This window comes from Ovis canadensis, chromosome 2 (genome assembly GCF_042477335.2).
Source record: "Ovis canadensis isolate MfBH-ARS-UI-01 breed Bighorn chromosome 2, ARS-UI_OviCan_v2, whole genome shotgun sequence".
Taxonomy (NCBI): Eukaryota; Metazoa; Chordata; class Mammalia; order Artiodactyla; family Bovidae; genus Ovis; species Ovis canadensis.
This window is the reverse complement of record NC_091246.1, coordinates 133,674,133-133,694,230: the sequence shown is the minus strand read 5'-3', so window position 1 is coordinate 133,694,230 and position 20,098 is coordinate 133,674,133. Positions and strand designations below refer to the sequence as shown.

At 39.8% G+C, this 20,098-nt stretch overlaps 1 protein-coding gene across 1 annotated transcript in view; it reads left to right on the top strand.

The window, feature by feature from the left end:
- The window catches only part of ITGA4 (integrin subunit alpha 4), a 95,772-nt gene that overhangs the window by 9,110 nt on the left and 66,564 nt on the right, over positions 1 to 20,098 (top strand). Inside the window, exons 3-4 of the mRNA XM_069577053.2 lie at positions 17,671 to 17,777; positions 17,873 to 18,002. Of these exons, the coding sequence (XP_069433154.1) occupies positions 17,671 to 17,777; positions 17,873 to 18,002 (237 nt within the window). The remainder of the gene's footprint in view (positions 1 to 17,670; positions 17,778 to 17,872; positions 18,003 to 20,098) is intronic.

The following is a 20,098-nucleotide window of genomic DNA, read 5'->3' as shown; positions in this document are numbered from 1 at the left end:
GCTGTCTGGGGAGGCCTTACAAATAGCTGTGAAAAGAAAAGAAGCAAAAAGCAAAGGATAAAAGGAAAGATATAAGCATCTGAATGCAGAGTTCCAAAGAATAGCAAGAAGAGATAAGAAAGCCTTCTTCAGCTATCAATGCAAAGAAATAGAGGAAAACAACAGAATGGGAAAGACTAGAGATTTCAAGAAAATTAGAGATACCAAGGCATACCATTAGAGATACCATGCAAAGATGGGCTCGATAAAGAACAGAAATGGTCTGGACCTAACAGAAGCAGATGATATTAAGAAGAGGTGGCAAGGATACACGGATGAGCTGTACAAAAAAGATATTCACGACCCAGATAATCACGATGGTGTGATCACTCACCTAGAGCCAAACATCCTGGAATGTGAAGTCAAGTGGGCTTTAGATAGCATCACTAGGAACAAAGCTAGTGGAGGTGATGGAATTCCAGTTGAGCTGTTTCAAATCCTGAAAGATGATGCTGTGAGAGTGCTGCACTCAATATGGCAGCAAATTTGCAAAACTCAGCAGTGGCCACAGGACTGGAAAAGGTCAGTTTTCATTCCAATCCCAAAGAAAGGCAATGCCAAAGAATGCTCAAACTACTGCACAATTGCACTCATCTCACATGCTAGTAAAGTAATGCTAAAAATTCTCCAAGCCAGGCTTCAGCAATACGTAAACTGTGAACTTCCTGATGTTCTAGCTGGTTTTAGAAAAGGCAGAGGAACCAGAGATCAAATTGCCACCATCTGCTGGATCATGGAAAAAGCAAGAGAGTTCCAGAAAAACATCTATTTCTGCTTTATTGACTATGCCAAGGCATTCGACTGTGTGGATCACAGTAAACTGTGGAAAATTCTGAAAGAGATGGGAATACCAGACCACCTGACCTGCCTCTCAAGAAATCTGTATGCAGGTCAGGAAGCAACAGTTAGAACTGACATGGAACAACAGACTGGTTCCAAATAGGAAAAGGAGTATGTCAAGGCTGTATATTGTCACCCTGCTTATTTAACTTATATGCAGAGTACATCATAAGAAACACTGGACTCGAAGAAACACAAGCTGGAATCAAGATTGCCAGGAGAAATATCAATAACCTCAGATATGCAGATGACACCACCCTTATGGCAGAAAGTGAAGAGGAACTAAAAAGCCTCTTGATGAAACTGAAAGTGGAGAGTGAAAAAGTTGGCTTAAAGCTCAACATTCAGAAAACAAAGATCATGGCATCCGATCCAAACACTTCATGGGAAATAGATGGGGAAATAGTGGAAACAGTGTCAGACTTTATTTTGGGGGGCTCCAAAATCACTGCAGATGGTGACTGCAGCCATGAAATTAAAAGACGCTTACTCCTTGGAAGGAAAGTTATGACCAACTTAGATAACGTATTCAAAAGCAGAGACATTACTTTGCCAACTAAGGTCCATCTAGTCAAGGCTATGGTTTTTCCTGTGGTCATGTATGGATGTGAGAGTTGGACTGTGAAGAAGGCTGAGCGCCAAAGAATTGATGCTTTTGAACTGTGGTGTTGGAGAAGACTCTTGAGAGTCCCTTGGACTGCAAGGAGATCCAACCAGTCCATTCTGAAGGAGATCAGCCCTGGGATTTCTTTGGAAGGAATGATGCTAAAGCTGAAGCTCCAGTACTTTGGCTACCTCATGCGAAGAGTTGACTCATTGGAAAAGACTCTGCTGCTGGGAGGGATTGGGGGCAGGAGGAGAAGGGGACGACCGAGGATGAGATGGCTGCATGGCATCACTGACTCGATGGACGTGAGTCTGAGTGAACTCCGGGAGTTGGTGATGGAGAGGAAGGCCTGGCATGCTGCAATTCATGGGGTCACAAAGAATCTGACATGACTGAGCGACTGAACTGAACTGATCCTAGAACCCTTGGAGTTTTCTAGAGTGATAAATATGTCTTTTGTTAGGTTAATGAGGTGACTTTAGGACCAAAGGATGTGACTGGTTGCCAGTAGAGCACACTGTATAATCAGAGGATTGGAACTTTCATACCTATCCCCCTGACACCAGCAGGAGAAGAGGCGCTGGAGGTTGAACCAGTTGCCAATGCCAATGATTTAATCACTCATGGCTATGCAATGAAATCTCTATAAAAGCCCCAAAGGACAGGACTTGTGACCATGTGGGGCTTTAGGACTAGTGGTGCATTCAGAGAGGGCCTGGGAGCTCCCTTCATGTTTCCCATGTCTTGCCCTGTGTGTCTCTTCCACCCAGCTGTTCCTAAGTTTCTGCTTTTATCATAAACTGATAATCTCGTGAGTAAAATGGTTCTCTTGAGTTCTGTGAACCACACTTGCAAATTAATCAAACCAAAGGAAAACACTGATGGAAACTTCAATAGCCAGTGCACTTGAGATTGACATCTGAAACGTGTGCTGGGGGGTGATATGGAAAGAAAATAGTCTTTGAAATATTTCATGTATTGTAAATCAACTGTTAAACATACTCCCAGTGCATTTTTACCTTTCAAGTTTCTTCTAAGAGTTCCATTACCCATTGAGGAAGTTTTATGTGAATTTATTAACGTTGCCTAAATTTCCTAGTCCTATAGGAGATAATCACAAATTGCTGGGTGATAGTAAGGTATTTTTCAGTGTTGTTCAGTAATGTACTGTATTTACTTTTTTCTGTTTTTAACCCTTTGGTTTCCTTCAACCATTTCTCCCTCTTTGCCCCCATCTCTGGCAGCCACATATCTGTTCTCTCTCTGAGCTTTTTTTTTTTTAGATTCCACATATAAGTGAGATCATAGAGTATTAATCTTTCTCTGACTTAGTTCACTTAGCATGTCATCACGGCTCAGTCACGTTGTTGCAGACAAGATTACATTCTTTTCTATGGTTGAATGATACCCCATTACATATATATATATGTATATATATACATATACACATATATACATATATATACATATATATACATATATATATACATATACATATATATACATATATATATACATATATATATATATACATATATATATATACATATACTGCAGTTCTTCATCCGCTCACTCTTCATTGAACACTTAGGTTATTTCCCATCTTGGCTATTACAGATAATACTACAGTAAATATGGGGGGGGGTGTACATTATGCTATTTTTAGTTGTGTTTTCCTTTTCTTTGGATATGTACCCAAAAGCATTGTTGGAATTGTTAGAACTATGGTAGTTCTATTTTTAATTTTTTGAGGAACCTCCATGCTGTTTCCATAGTGGCTGCCCCAATTTACATTCCCACCAACAATGCGCAGCCTTTTTCTCCACACCCTCACTAACATTGTTCTCTCTTGTCTTTTTGATAATAGCCGTTCCAACAGGTGTGAGGTGAGAGCTCCTTGTGATTTTGATTTGCATTTCCCTGATGATCAGTGATGCTGGGCATGTTTTTATATCATTCTGCTCCATATTTTCTCTCATTCAGAAGGTTGGTTTTTCGTTTTGTTGATGGTTTCCTTTACTGTGCAGAAACTTTGTAGTGTGATGTAGTCTCACTTATTTATTTTTGCTTTTGTTGCTTTTGCTTCTGGAGTTAAATTTAAAAAATTAGTACTCAGACCTTTGTCAAAGAGCTTGCAGAACTGAACCCTTAATTGGTGCAATCTGACATTATCTCCAGGTAGATACTATTATAATTACAAGTTGGATTTCAGGACCCCCACCTAGTCTCAGAGAATTTCTTGGTGGTGGTGTGGAAAAGCTTCACCCACATACATTGGAGTTGTGTGAAGAATCTTTAGTAGGGCATTGGGAGTTTCCAGAGGCCCCCAGATAACTCCAGTGTTCATCCACGGTTAAGAACCATTGGATAAAGAAAAAGAGCCAGAAAAATAAGACTGAGGAGGAAAAGCCGAAGGGGTAGCCAGGGAATCAGGTCAATATGGCATTATGGAAGTTGAAGAATGGGAGATTTTGAGAAGAGGTGAGTTGTTGGCGTATCAAAAGAGGTTAAGAGGTCAAGCTAGGTAAGAGCCTAGGAGGATTCTTTGGATTTAGAAAGAATTGGTTTGTTAACAACCTTGGAAAGACCTGTTTTAGTGGTAATGCCAGACTTCAGAGGGGTGAGGAGTGAGAAAATATTGGTGCCAAATATCAACTCTTCCTTTATTAAAGGAAGAGTTCTTCCTTGGGTTCTTCCTTCATTTATTAAATAAATGTTATCCATTACTTATGTTGGTACTTGGAATAGGAAGTTGGCCAAGATGGCTAAAGCCTTCGAAGAACTCAGTTACAGGAATAACAGGTAAACAGATAAGTACTTATGAGAAACGTTGCAAGCATAATGCTAGATATGTACAATAGGGAGAAGCAGTTGGATAATGAAAGTATTTTGGAACAACGGACATGAGTAATCGAGTCAGTTCTGGCCAGTTTTGATGAGCACATAGTAGAGTCTCAATGAATGTGAAATAGATGGGTACACTTCTCAGATTTGGGTGGGGTCTTCTGGGATTTGCTGTGTGTTTCAGCAATCCCAGGGATGGGGAGCCTGGTGGGCTGCCGTCTATGGGGTCGCACAGAGTCGGACACAACTGAAGTGACTTAGCTCAGCATTGTTCCCAGATGTCTAGGCCAGCCTTGCATTCCAGACTCTGCCCACTTACGCTGGACAGTCTAAAGAATACACACGCCTGAGATAGGAAGTCTAGAATGGGCTGTCTTTAAAATTGGTGGAATTTTAATTTTAGGAGTAGTTGACAGTATCAAATTAGAACATGGAAGTGGACTTGCAGGGGACAAGACTGGGTTCAGTAATGCCATGTGTTGGTTCTGATGTCCTCAGTTTATCCCTAAGGATTTTAAACAAATAATTAGTCATCTCTTTCATATAATTTCTATGAAATACTGTAATTCACAATGAATTGTTCAGATATAGTAAGAGTATAGACATAGTTGTCAAATCTCTTTTGCTGGAAATATTTTGTGAAGTGGATTAGACGTGTCCTTTTAAAATTATATTCTAGGTAGAAGTCTCTTGTCAGTATCTACCCTCTGTGAAATCATTCTAGGTCTACCTAACCTCAATGCTATTCTCTGTTCTCTTGGGACCATTTTTTAGTATTTATTAGAATGTCATTATTTTATCTGAAAATCATTGTTGCATTGTCTCTGCAACATCTTATCCCCCCCTTTAAACTTTGAATGAAAAGTTGTCCTCTGTTGGCAGGAACCCTTCATCTCGGTCTGATCCTACACTGACTGGTACAGAATGATGCCATGGACTCCCTGACTGATTTTTACTTTTCTCATATTTTTGAGTTTTATTATCATTCCGACCTCCTCCTCCATCCTACGCTGTGAATTCCAAAACCAAGCTCAGAACGTCAGTATTGACCAGTGAGCATTAAGTGAGGGCAGGTTTCCCTGCAGTGCTTTTCTGTTCACATTCTTATACTGTTTTTGTTTCAAAGAACAACAGTATCTATAATATTAGTGATACTTTTTCAAATGAAATGGTACTTGTATACTAGTGATGCTATTTCAAATGACTCCTTAAGTCTAAGAGATTAATTGAAAACCATGGAAACAGAGAGTTGTTTTTCCTTATTTTCTAACATTGGATGTTAAAATATAAGTTATAATGAAATAGAATTAGAATAGGATCATTAATAGTGCCAATACTTGGATTCATTTGCTGAGTAATGGTTAAGTACTCATAGCAAATCACTGTAAAGTAGTATAGGGTAGTGGATGACAGTGTGGGCTTGACTCTTTCCTTCCCCCACTTATAAGTTTAGTGACTTTGGGCAAGGTGCTTATTCTCCCTTTCTTTCAGCTTCTCCATCTATTAAATTGGGATAATGATAATAATATCCACCTTTAAGGGATATAAGGAAAATTAAATGACAATATATATGTTCACATATGTTAAAAGTGTGCCTATTACATGGGAAGCATTTAATAAGTGTTATTTTAATAATTATTATAAGACAACGTTCCTTATTTATATTATGCTCAAAGGATATATCAGTTGCTGTACATTTTTCTGCTCTACTTAGTAAAAAGACTTGTATAGGTTTTCTATAGGAATGTGAAGAAGTTTGGACCCAAGGCACTTGAAGGGAAACCCTTATCTTAGATTCAGGCTCACAAGCAGAATGGTTTTCTAGGGCTCAGAAGTCTAGTGATGACTCAGGATCAACCCAGATTTATACAACTGTAACCATCAGGCTTGACTCTGCTGCCTGAATGCATTCACCTCTGTGTGGAACTCTTCCTAAATACAACAAAGTAAAATAAATAAAATTATAAAATAAAAACTATAATTAAAATAAAATGACCTAGAAGACTGGAATAGCTGGTTTTTTCAGGCCTCTGATTATAGGAACTGTTCTTATATAAACTGAGCATGGTTATCCATAATTATCAGATTTGTATTACAAAGTCTAAGAGCATGAGACTTAAAGATTCATCAAGAATTGTTTCTAATTTTGATATTAATTTGATGTTTCGATCCTTGAGTGCCACTAGATGCATTGGTGGAAATGCTCTTGGAAGTTTAGTGCTTTCATGTCCCATGTCTCCTCTAGAACTGGAGTGGTTTACTTTCCATTACTAATTATTGTTTTAGCTGTGAAATTCATGAACATCACTGTTACCTTTTAGAAACATCACCACCACATTTTGTTAGATGTGTGGGAAAAGTACACAGTTTAATATAATAATCATAATCTAGTGGGTTTAGTAATAATTAGTGTTTGATAAGAAATAAAACTGAGAAGGCAATGACTCCCCACTCCAGTACTCTTGCCTGGAAAATCCCATGGATGGAGGAGCCTAGTAGGCTGCAGTCCATGGGGTCGCTAAGAGTGGGGCACGACAGAGCGACTTCACTTTCACTTTTCACTTTCATGCATTGGAGAAGGAAATGGCAACCCAGTCCAGTGTTCTTGCCTGGAGAATCCCAGGGAAGGGGGAGCCTGGTAGACTGCCGTCTATGGGGACGCACAGAGTCGGACACGACTGAAGCGACTTAGCAGTAAGAAATAAAAACAAGGGGCCCTTTGGCTTACAGAGCTTACGGAATGCTGCTGATCCAACCTCACAGCACCGTGAGCTCCCTCTGCTGGTGTGTCCACATCAATGCAATGTGGGTACACTAGGGAGTGGAAGCCTTTACCACTCATTTATTGAACACCTACTAGGTGCCAGAAAGTCTTGTATGCACAGGCATACAATTTCTGTAATTTTTATAACCCTCCAATGGTAGGCCTTGTATTCTGGTCATATTTGAATTGGTATGTTTCTTTTAATCCCATATGTCTTGTCTGTATTCTGTTTCACTCAGTAATTGTTGCTTCTACAAATACAGAAATATTGAATGAATGACGCTTTATAGAACGTAGAAGAAGAGTCATTTGTTTGTCAGGATTATTTGAGAAAAATTTAGAGTGGAAGAGTTTGAAATATATAGGACTAATCTTTCAATAGACTAGAACTTCATGTTAAAAAAAGTAATTGATGGAAGTAAGGTCTTTCACTATTTTTCTAAAACTTGAAAATTATGTCATGTTTTGAAAGATCAGACCAATATGTGTGTTGTCTTAGTATCCAGAAGACCAGTCTGAGAGCCCCAATCGAATGTCTGAACTGATTAAGCCAGTGACACAGGCAGATAAACACTTGTCACTGCATCCAAAAGTCCCAAGCTGCCCTACCCACAATGTGTCACTCAAGCTGTCAAAAGGCTACAGGAAGACCTTTGAGTCTGGTCTTACCCCTTGCTCATTCCTCAGTGGAAATGCCAAAGTATTGAGAATTGATCTAAACTGAGGAAAAGATCAGGGTAAGATAGGGACCAAGAAAGGGACATTTTTCATGAACCCTAGAAAGTTGACTAGAAACTTTACACATTTTCAGCTGGCAGAAAAGATTAGAAAGTGAAATTTATTCAGATAATTCATACATTTGAAATAATTGTACAGTTCTATTGTATATACTCCAGATTCGTGGAAAGTAACTACTTTGAGATCTTCAATTACTAAAAGTTTTTAAAAATTCTTTTCCATTATGTTTTAGTGCAAGATATCAAATATAATATCTTGTGCTGTACAGTAGGACCTTATTGTTGGTCTCTTTTATGTTTAATAATTTGTATCTGGATCTGCTGATCCCAATCTCTTAATCTATCCTTCTCCACCTTTTTCTCTTTGGTAACTATGAGTTTGTTTTCTATGTCTGTAAGTCTATTTTTGTTTTGTAAATACATTCATTAATATGGTATTTTAGATTCTGCATATACTTGATATATTTTTGTCTGATTTACTTCACTTGATATGATAATCTCGAGATCCATCCATGTTGCTGCAAATGGCAGTATTTCATTCTAAAATTTCTTATACTTGATTCTAATCTTTTCCGTTTACTAGCCACATGAATTTGGGCAAATATCTTTACTTCTTTAAGATTCTATTTCTCTACTTGTGAAATGAGATTGTTAGCACAGTCCTCCGTTGCTGCTGTGAGAATTAAATGAATTGAATGTGTATGGTAAGGGCTCACTGACAGTTCAGTTCAGTTGCTCAGTCATGTCCGACTCTTTGCGACCCCATGAACTGCAGCACGCCAGACCTCCCTGTCCATCACCAACTCTCGGAGTTCACCCAAACTCCTGTCCATTGAGTCGGTGATGCCATCCAACCATCTCATCCTCTGTTGTCTCCCTCTCCTCCCGCCCTCAATCTTTCTCAGCATCAGGGTCTTTTCCAATGAGTCAGCTCTTCGCATCAGGTAGCCAAAGTATTGGAGTTTCAGCTTCAACATCAGTCCTTCCAATGAACACCCAGGACTGATCTCCTTTAGGATGGACTGGTTGGATCTCCTTGCAGTCCAAGGGACTCTCAAGAGTCTTTTCCAGCACTGCAGTTCAAAAGCATCAATTCTTTGTCACTCAGCTTTCTTTATAGTCCAACTCTCACATCCATACATGACCAGGGGAAAAACCATAGCCTTGACTAGACAGACCTTTGTTGGCAAAGTAAAGCCTCTGCTTTTTAATATGCTGTCTAGGTTGGTCGCTGACAGTGATATGCCACAAATATGTTATGGAGAAGGATATATGCCATGACATATGTGTACCTTAATCATATCTCTAGCTTAATCCTTAAAATAATAATGTCAATATCAACTCATGTTTGCCTGCTTTCTCTGCCGGGCTCTGGCCCAAGCCCTTCACACACCCCTCAATTACTGCCCACAGCCCTTGCGGAATCCCTCTGAGACAGCCATCTCTGGAGGCCCACCTAATTCTCAGTCCTAAACCATCCTACTCACATATTGCACTTTGTAAAGATCTTCAAACCTGCAAACATTGTTTTCCTTCAGACCATCTGCTACTATCTTAAAACTTACCGGACTAGTGTTTTGGAAGAGAAGTAGGGGAGAATAGTAGGAAGAAAGAAGACCTCTCCAAAGTTTAGATCCTTGAATGGTGAAAATTTTCCAGTTGTATCCTCTGTTGTTCTTCAGTTGCTAAGTCGTGTCTGGCTCTTTGTGACCCCATGGACTGCAGCACGCCAGGCTCCCTTGTCGTTTACTATCTCCCGGAGTTTGCTCAGATCCATGTCCATTGAGTCAGTGATGCTATCTAACCATCTCATCCCCTGCTGCTCCCTTCTCCTCCTGCTTTCAGTCTTTTCCCAGCATCAGGGTCTTTTCTAATGAGTTGGCTCTTCAAATCAGGTGGCCAAAGTATTAGAGCTTCAGCATCGGTCCTTCCAGTGAATATTCAGGGTTGATTTCCTTTAGGATTGACTGATTTGATCTCATTGCTGTCCAAGGGTCTCTCAAGAGTCCAACCTCTAGTACCCTCTAGTGGAGCATTTTGTGGTGGAAAAAGTGGGTATTAGAATTCCCTCCCTCAGCAAACATTCCGTTCCTGCCTACTGCATGTAAGGCCCTGTTCTGTGCTGTGGAAATGCCAATCAATGAAACAGTCAGTCTTCCCCCATCAAGTGACACTCAAGAGCTAATATCTAGTCTCCCATAGTCTCTGTCATATTTTGTCACTTGAAACAATGGCACTAAAATAGATGACATGAAAAACAGAAAAAAAAAAAAGTGGAGGGAATGGCAAAAAATGTTCCCAATTGGCTTTGTACTGATATCCTTTGTATCCATCTATCAAAATCACTACTTATTCATATTTATACACTCATATACATACTAAAACAAAATCAGTAAGTGGGAATGAAAACCAAATAGTAAGCATACATCTTTGTATTTGCTTTCCCAAATACAAATTGAAAGAGGAAAAATATGAAAGAGAAAGATGGACTTAATTTTTAGAATAAGGTGTGTGGTTTTCATGTGGCTTTGTTTTTTTTTTTTTTTAATGTCTACTGGGAAAATGCATTCAACTGTGCTAAGAATTAGTCATTCTAGTTGTATAAAAGCATGGAAAATTATCACATATTAATTTCTACCAACCTCATTTATGTTAAACCATGTAAAGTACATTTTTTTAATTATGAAGCTGAATCGATTTACTAAGAGTTTAGATCAGTACTGTATGAGCTGAATTGAAAACCAGATTATAAATCATTTCAGCATGACATTTGGATAAAATATAAAGATCATCTGCATTTATCTATGTTGTTCTGTCAGGGAAATTCATGAGAATTAACTTTCTCACAACAGTCTCATAATCACCCTTTCTGACCAAATTATAAATACTATATTTCCACATGAAAAAAATTGGCTTAACATTTGATATGCTATTTCAAATTTTTGTTGAAACCAAGGAGGGCAAAAAGATATTACTATCATTTTCTGAATGGAGTAGTTCCTTTTCAAATATTGTCTAACACAGGAAATGGCAAAGCATGCGTTTTGCAGCGCAGTTGCTCATAAGTCCAGCTGCATGCTGCCGTTACCTGGGGAACTGTGTGCAAAATTCAGGTCTGAATCTCAAACTGGGCACAAATCTGGACCAGGTGTCAGTATCTGCTCAAAACTCCCCCAGCTGATCTTGATGTCCAGTCAGAGCTGAGAACCACGTGAGAAGGTGTGGCCTCCAGAGCACAGAGGTGAGGGGAAAGCTCTGGAGAGACGCAGAGCGTAAGCTGGTGATGTGGTCTGCAAGCACTGCAGAAGCAGAGGGGGAAAGTTGCCCAGAATTAAGAAGAGACCCAGCTCAGTGGTGGAGATTTATAAGCTGTTCTTCAGCTGATTTTGCCTTGTTACCAGTGCTGAAAGTAGCTCAAGATTATTGTTGCTGTTGGGTGCTGCCTGTGACAGAAGCAGTGTTAGGAAGTAAAGGGAAGAAACTTACGTAAGCAGGAGTCTGTGTGTTTGTTCATTTTCTAGAATTATCTAAGTGTGTGACTCTTAAGAATGAGAGTCCTTGCAGTGATGACACTGTGATGTCACCTGAGCGCTAAAACTAAAGCAGAAAGGATGCAAAGGGGAATAATCTGTGGACCTGGCAAACAGTTACTGAGGGAGTTTCTCTAGTCTCTATTTTAAAATCAACAAGTAAGAGAACTCAGCTGAGAAACAGATGATGATTCACTATTTTCCTGTATAAAAACTTTGGGGCCTTTTCCAGTGTAAGTTCGATGCATGAAGCTGGGCACTCAAACCCAGTGCCCGGGGACCACCCAAAAGGATGGGACAGGGAAGGAGTTGGGAGGGGGGTTCAGGATGGGGGGTACATGTGCGCCCATGGCTGATGCGTGTGGCTGTGTGGCAGGGGCCACCACACTGGTGAAGTGATAATCCTCCAATTAAATATATTAATCAAAAAAAAAAAACTCTGGGGCCATTTTCATGCTATTTACATGGCATTTCGTGGTTCTAAACTATTATATGTTTATTGCATACATATTACTATATGTTTGTAAACTTTGTGGTGGTGTCTCTAGAACAGGAAACTTGTGTCTAAATATTGGCCGTGATCTTAATGAAACTGTTCATTAAACATACTGCATTTTAAAGTAGTATAAATATATTATAGTGTCAATCTATTATAAAGAGATAATATATTGTTTGTGACCTCTGTTCTCTCCTGTCTTTAATTTTCCTCCTGCGCAGTTGGAAACTGCACAGGAGGAAAATTATTTAATTTCCTCCTGCACATAAACTGAATGTTGACTAATTTTAGAAAGACTTTGGTATTTTCAGAGAAGATACTTTATTGGAGTGTCTTTTGGGATGTTGTTGTTCAGTTGCCCAATTATGTCCGACTCTTTGCAACTCCATGGACTGAAGCACGCCAGGCTTCCCTGTCCTTCATTATCTCCTGGAGTCTGCTCAGATTCATGTCTATGGAGTCCATGATACCATCCAACAATTTCATCCTCTGTCATCCCCCTCTTCTCCTGCCCTCAGTCTTTCCCAGCATCAAGGTATTTTCCAGTGAGTCAGCTGTTTGCATCAGGTTGCCAAAATATTGGAGTGTGTGTGTGTGTGTGTGTGTGTGTGTGTGTGTTAGTCGATCAGTGGTGTCTGACTCTTTGCCACCCCATGGGCTGTAGCTTACCAGGCTCCGCTGTCCATGGAATTCTCCAGGCAAGAATATTGGAGTGGGTTGCTATTACCTTCTCCAGGAGATCTTCTCAACCCAGGGATCAAACCCGGCTCTCCCACATTGCAGGCAGATTCTTTACCATCTGAGCCACAAGGGAGGCCCTCAACACCAGTCCCTCCAATGAATAGTCAAGGTTGATTTCCTTTAGGATTAACTGGTTTGGTCTCTTTGCTATTCAAGGGAATCTCAAGAGTCTTCTCCAGAACCACAGTTCAAAAACCTCAATTCTACAATGCTCAGCTTTCTTTATGGTCCAGCTTTCACATCAGTACATCAGTTCAGTCAGTCATTTGTGTCCACCTCTTTGCTGGATCATTGAAAAAGCAAAAGAGTTCCAGAAAAAACATCTATTTCTGCTTTATTGACTATGCCAAAGCCTTTGACTGTGTGGATCACAATAAACTGTGGAAAATTCTGAAAGAGATGGGAATACCATACCACCTGACCTGCCTCTTGAGAAAACTGTTTCAGGTCAGGAAGCAACAGTTAGAACTGGACATGGAACAACAGACTGGTTCCAAATCAGGAAAGGAGTACGTCAAGGCTGTATATTGTCACCCTGTTTATTTACCTTATATGCAGAGTACATCATGAGAAACACTGGGCTGGAAGAAGCACAAGCTGGAGTCAAGATTGCCAGGAGAAATCTCAATAACCTCAGATATGCAGATGACACCATCCTTATGGCAGAAAGCGAAGAAGAACTAAAGAGCCTCTTGATAAAAGTGAAAGAGGAGAGTGAAAAAGTTGGCTTAAAGCTCAACATTCAGAAAACTAAGATCATGGCATCTGGTCCCATCACTTCATGGCAAATAGATGGAGAAACAGTGGAAACTGTCAGACTTTATTTTTGGGGGCTCCAAAATCACAGCAGATGGTGATTGCAGCCATGAAATTAAAAGACACTTGCTCCTTGGAAGGAAAGTTATGACCAACCTAGACAACATATTAAAAAGCAGAGACATTACTTGGTCAACAAAGGTCCATCTAGTCAAGGCTATGTTTTTTCCAGTGGTCATGTGTGGATGTGAGAGTTGGACCATAGAGAAAGCTGAGCACTGAAGAATAGATGCCTTTGAGCTGCGGTGTTGGAGAAGACTCTTGAGAGTCCCTTGGACTGCAAGGAGATCCTACCAGTCCATCCTAAAGATCAGTCCTGGGTGTTCATTGGAAGGACTGATGCTGAAGCTGAAACTCCAATACTTTGGCTACCTGATGCGAAGAGCTGACTCATTTGTAAAGACCCTGATGCTGGGAAAGATTGAAGGCAGGAGGAGAAGGGGACAACAGAGGATCAGATGGTTGGATGGCCTCATAAACTTGATGGACAGGAGTTTGAGCAAGCTCCAGGGGTTGGTGATGGACAGGGAAGCCTGGCATGCTGCAGTCCATGGGGTCTCAAAGTTCAGTTCAGTTCAGTCACTCAGTCGTGTCCAACTCTTTGCAACCCCATGAAACACAGCACACCAGGCTTCCCTGTCCCTCACCAACTCCCAGAGTTTATCCAAACTCATCTCCATTGAGTCGGTGATGCCATTCAACCATCTCATTCTCTGTTATCCCCTTCTTCCCCCACCTTCAATCTTTCCCAGCATCAGGGTCTTTACAAATGAGTCAGCTCTTCGCATCAGGTAGCCAAAGTATTGGAGTTTCAGCTTCAGCATCAGTCCTTCCAATGAACACCCAGAACTGATCTCCTTTAGGATGGACTGGTTGGATCTCCTTGCAGTCCAAAGGACTCTCAAGAGTCTTCTCCAACACTGCAGCTCAAAAGCATCAATTCTTTGGTGCTCAGCTTTCTTTATAGTCCAACTCTATCATCCATACATGACTACTGGAAAACCATAGCTTTGACTGTATGGAACTTTGTTGGAAAAGTGATGTCTCTGCTTTTTAATATGCTGTCTAGTTTTGTCATAGCTTTTCTCCGAAGGAACAAGCATCTTTTAAATTCATGACTGCATTCACCATCTGCAGTGATTTTGGAGCCCAAGAAAATAAAGTCTGTCACTGTTTCCATTTTTCCCCCATGTGTTTGCCATGAAGTGATGGGACTGGATGCTATGATCTTAGTTCTTTGAATGTTAAGTTTTAACCCAGCTTTTTCACTCTCCTCTTTCAACTTCATCCAGAGGCTCTTTATTTCCTCTTTGCTTTCTGCCATTAGGGTGTCATCTGCGTATCTGAAGTTATTGATATTTCTCCCAGAAATCTTGAGTCTAGTTTGGGCTTCATCCAGCCCAGAATTTTGCATGATGTACTCTGCATGTAAGTTAAATAAGCAGGGTGACAATATATAGTCTTGACATACTCCTTTCCCAAATTGGAATCAGTCCATTTTTCCATGTAGAGTTCTAACTGTTGCTCCTTGACCTGCATACAGGTTTCTCAGGAGGCAGGTAAGGTGGTCTAGTATTTCCATCTCTTTAAGAATCTTCCACAGTTTGTTGTGATCCACACAGTCAAAGGCTTTCATTGTAGTCAATGAAATAGATGGAGATATTTTTCTGGAATTCTCTTGCTTTTTCTTTGATCCAACAGATGTTGGCAATTTGATCTCTGGTTCCTCTGACTTTTCTAAATCCAGCTGGTACATCTGGAAGTTCTTGGTTCATGTACTGTTGAAGTCTAATTTGAAGAATTTTGAGCATTTCCTTGCTGAAATGAGCACAATTGTGTGGCAGTTTGAGCTTTCTTTGGTTTTGTTCTTCTTTGGGATTGGGGTGAAAACAGACTTTTTCCAGTCCTGTGGCCACTGCTGAGTTTTCTAAATTTGCTGGCATAAGTGCAGCAATTCAACAGTGTCATGTTTCAGAATTTGAAATAGCTCAGCTGGAATTCCACCACCTCCCCTAGCTTTGTTTATAGTAATGCTTCCTAAGGCCTGCTTAACTTCATACTCCAGAATGTCTGGCTCTAGGTGAGTTTTCACATCATCATGGTTATCCAGGTCATTAGGAACTTTTTTGTACAGTTCTGTGTGTTCTTGCCACCACAGCTTTGAGTAGATGAATCCACCATTTATCATCTATTTTTGACATTACTTTAAAAAAATAGAAGTTTTAGTAAAATGTCAAACATTTGTATCATAATGAAGATTAAAATTTCTTGTTTGTTATTCTTTCACTTTCTTTCAATTACATGGGCATAATGTAGCCATAGTAACAACTTTCTTTGTTAGACTTGACCCACTTGATGCTACAATATAATTGTCTTTCTCTCCTTCCCTCCCCCTGTCCCTTCTTTTCTTTATTAACTTGAATAAGGAAACCGTATGCTTCCATCCTTGATCAAGGTTTAGGCTCCTTTCCATTTCAAGTTGTTATTTAGTTGCTAAGTCACCTCTGACTCTTTTGCAACCCTATGGACTGTAGCCCACCAGGCTCCTCTGACCAGGGAATTTCCCAGGCAAGAATAATGGAGTGGGTTGCCATTTCCTCCTCCAGGAGATCTTCCTGACCCAGGGGTTGAACCCATGTCTCCTGCATTGGCTGGGAGACTCTCTGTTACTGAGCCACCTGGGAAGCCCATTCCAAGTAGCCATTGCTAATGAAGCCCAGCCTTGTTTTTCCAGACCTATCCTTAGTCGTCTTCCTCTGTCTCACGCTCTTGGCAGGCACTACCAGGAGGCGGGAGTTGACATTACTATTCTGCAAGAAACTCGGCCAAAAAAAGATGATCCACATAGCATAGTAATGGTGTTCCACATCATGAAAAACACCTGGGTAGTCAGGGCCTCCCTTGGACCTATGAAATCAATCTCCAGAGAAGGGGCTAAGAAACTTTTTCAGTTTAGCTATGTCAGAGAGTTGGTTTGTCCTGAACTTCATGGTAGAGAATGAGCAAATGAATACAATGTATACACAAATATCTTTCCACACCCCTTAAATTCTCTCTTACCCAGAGACTTACTGCAAATAATTTCACTTTCCAATACTACATTATCTGTGTAAGTATTCTGAGTTTGCCCAGGAAGCTTTATCTAGGGGTTAAGGTGATAGGTGCCTAATGATTTAGAGTATGGTACCTATCAATGAATGAAATTTGGTACTAAAATTAAGTTTAAAAACTCAAGTTCCATGCCTTTATCCAGTCAAATTGATGCAAATGTATTTATCTGCCTTTAGAAGTAAGTTCAAGTGGAATGGACCTGTCACGTTGCATGTGAAGTGTGTGGAACTAGGCAGCAAAAGGAATCTTAATATGCCGCATCTTATTCTCCCCCAAAACCACTTACTTGAAATCACAGTTAATATGGGATCCCAGCCATAAAGCAAAGAAGTGATTTCAACAAAATAAGGAAAAAGTCACTGGGAATATCACTTTTTTTTTTGTATGTTTTAGAAGTATTGCTTATGTGTAATATTTTATTTTTGGCTTTCTGGCTATTCATGTCTTTGTCAAAGTGCCTTCTGAAGTTTTTTCTATCCGAAGATAATCCAGTTTTTCAAAGTCTTTTTTCTTTGTTGAAAACATCACAGTTCCACTAACTGTAAACCATAGGGCAGTTTGTTTAAAATGGTAGGCATTATTAGTATGTTAATTATATACAACCGCTTCCCACAGTCATCATCTTCCAGCTTCAACAAACTGTGACTTAAATGTTGAGGACCATATTGTGGTCCTTCTATTCTTAGTGTCTCAATACATGAAACATTTTAGAAAGTGCTCTGGTAATGTTGCTTGCGTTGCTAGATAAATGATCAAAACAAAGGTGCACATTCTTTGCCAAGCATTACATAATGCAGTTAAACTTGCACAGCCCATGTTGGTTTAAACTGGTTTCCCCTCTCTTTGTCATGCTGGTAAGCTATCTCCTATATCAAGGCCATCTCTTCTTGGTATTACCAATCAGAGGTCTTTTCTACAAACAAAAATCACAGTGAGAGAGCAATTATGTTAGCACAGAGTAACTCATGGTTACCCCCATAATGTGCACCAAATATATAATGACAGGGAAACAGGGAAAGATGGTATTCCACAGAAGCTGGAGGAAAAAACACTGGGGATAAGCATGCATGCTTGTTTTCTCTGTTCTTGCAGAATAACATTGTTTTCAAGATAACTGCTGATAAAATTATTTTCCAATGCTGTAGGTAGCCCTTTTGGAGATCCTTGTGGAAAGACTTGCTTGGAAGAAAGAGATAATCAATGGCTGGGGGTCACGCTTTCCAGACAGCCTGGAGAAAACGGCTCCATTGTGGTAGGTTGTTGGGAAAGTTCCCTGATCACATCGTGAAACCAGATACCCTGGGTGAGACTTTCACATCATTTGGTCTACTTTTATGTTTTATTCAGACTTGTGGGCATAGATGGAAAAATATATTTTACATAAGGACTGAGTCTAAGCTCCCCACGGGTGTTTGCTATGGAATGCCTTCTGATTTACGAACAGAACTGAGTAAGAGAATAGCTCCATGCTATCAAGGTAAGGCATGGTTTTGATATTAACTGGATCAAGATAAATATGTGAATGCCTTTAAATTTTTTTTTTTCAATTTTGGATGCTTGGTTAGCGGTGGGAGGATCTTTGAAAATAGCTATGTTCTCTTTAATGTCTCATATTATTATTTCCTTTTTTCTTTTTTTGCTAATCCAACTGCAGTTTCAATTTTCAAAAAATGAACTGTGAGATAGTAAATGACAGGGAAGCCTGGTGTACTACAGTCCATGGGGTCACAAAGAGTCAGACACGATTGAGCGACTGAACAGCAACTGTGGTTTTTTGGAGCCAGGAATTCTGCAAACTATTCATTTGAATAGTTCTAGCATCTAGTTGATAATTTTCCATTTTAACATTAAATATATTTTCAACTCAGGAAAATTATGAAAGATTGAAAAATCTGATTAGAAGGAAGAAAATTGTTTCTTGCTCTATCTTTAACTTCCAACAAGATTTAGAAAAAATTTAAATATAAATGTGGGCAGATCTTTTCCACTCACTATGTCCCCCCCCCCCCCCGACCCCTTGAATTCACTTATTTTCTTTCAAACTGCAAGAAATTGCTAATGTAAGTTTGAAAGGTCTTTCCCATAAAAATGTTAGGTCATAGGTAGCATTAGTGCATACAGGGCCAGGACATAAACTGAGACAAGCAGTTGGAGTTGAATGTCAACAGAACACTGAAGAAATGATACCTGTAACAGAACTAAAATTCTGAAAATGTGTCTTTAGAAAGAATATACGTGAATGGCAGTTTCTAGTGTTTTTTTAACCAAAATGATTACCTCAGTGTCCAAAGGAAATTTCTATTACTTGACAAGACTTGGAGGATGTAGCCAAATTGCATTGATTCTATTAATACTGGCCTCTTTCATGCCTGGAATTTGACATCATAGCAGAGGTCATATCATCTGTGTTCCTAATTTGTCTTTGAATGCCAAGAAGATAAAAGGTGGATTTTAATTTCTTAGTTGCAGTAAAACTTCCTCTAGCTATTGTCCCATGTTTCATAATAGTTTATGGTTAACATTTTAAAATATTTCACAGTTGGGACATTTCTCTCTGATTGAGTGTGGAGGCCCTCATGGTCATTTGAGATCTTCAGTCTCTCTATAATGTATACTGGCCAACCTGAGTCATAATCTCCAGTCCAGATGAGGCCTTTCCCCTTGCTGATCTCAGTTTCCTTCAAAATCAAGTGCACAAAAGTGCAATGATAGGAATTAGCTGTATAGGCTGAAAAAATCTATTTTGACAGTCTGGTAGAGGTGCAAGCTAAAGATACCCTTCAACTGCAGCATCCGTCCCCATCTAGCTGGCCCCATGTCTGGCACTTTTAACTGACCCAGCAGCCGCTTCTGGCTGTTGTATCCGTGTGAGATGATGCACTTGAATGTTCATGGGCTGCAGGTCTTGTCCTGCCGCTGGCTGGTTCCTTCATTAGATGCTGGTGCCTCCTTGGGTGTCGATTTTGGTCCAGTACATTTGTTCATGTGTTTTCTGGGTAACTTTATGCAAGCGTTGATGATGTCCATGGATGACAATGTGCATTTCTACAAATATATATATATACACACACACACACTTAGCCACATCCTATGAGGGGGAAAAAAAACATGATGGCAGAAACCTAAGACAACTAAAAATTAAACTTAAAAAATATATAGAAGCAGGGAAAATAGAAAAAGGAATTAAAAAGCATGACAAGGAGTGGTGATTATAAATGACTTAGCAATTTATTCAGCATTTCTGGTTAGCAAAACCAAAACAAAGATGTGGTCCTCTGTTTACTTATGTCAGTTCTTCAGGAAAAGCAAGCTTTGTGCCCATAGTAAGTTTCACAAAGCACACATTCATGGGGGATTTGTGAGAAGAGACCCTCCATCTCCATGCAAACCTTGACTTCGTTATTTTCAGCTGGGCAAGATCTAGGAGGCCTATTTTAAATGGAAGCCTGAACTGGAAGCCATAAATCCTACCTCTTAGATGCTCCCCTGACAACTTTTTGTATGTTGCTTGTTCTTTCCCTGAGAAAGAGACTGCATAGATATCTCTATTGCTATTTCATAGGGATATTTTGA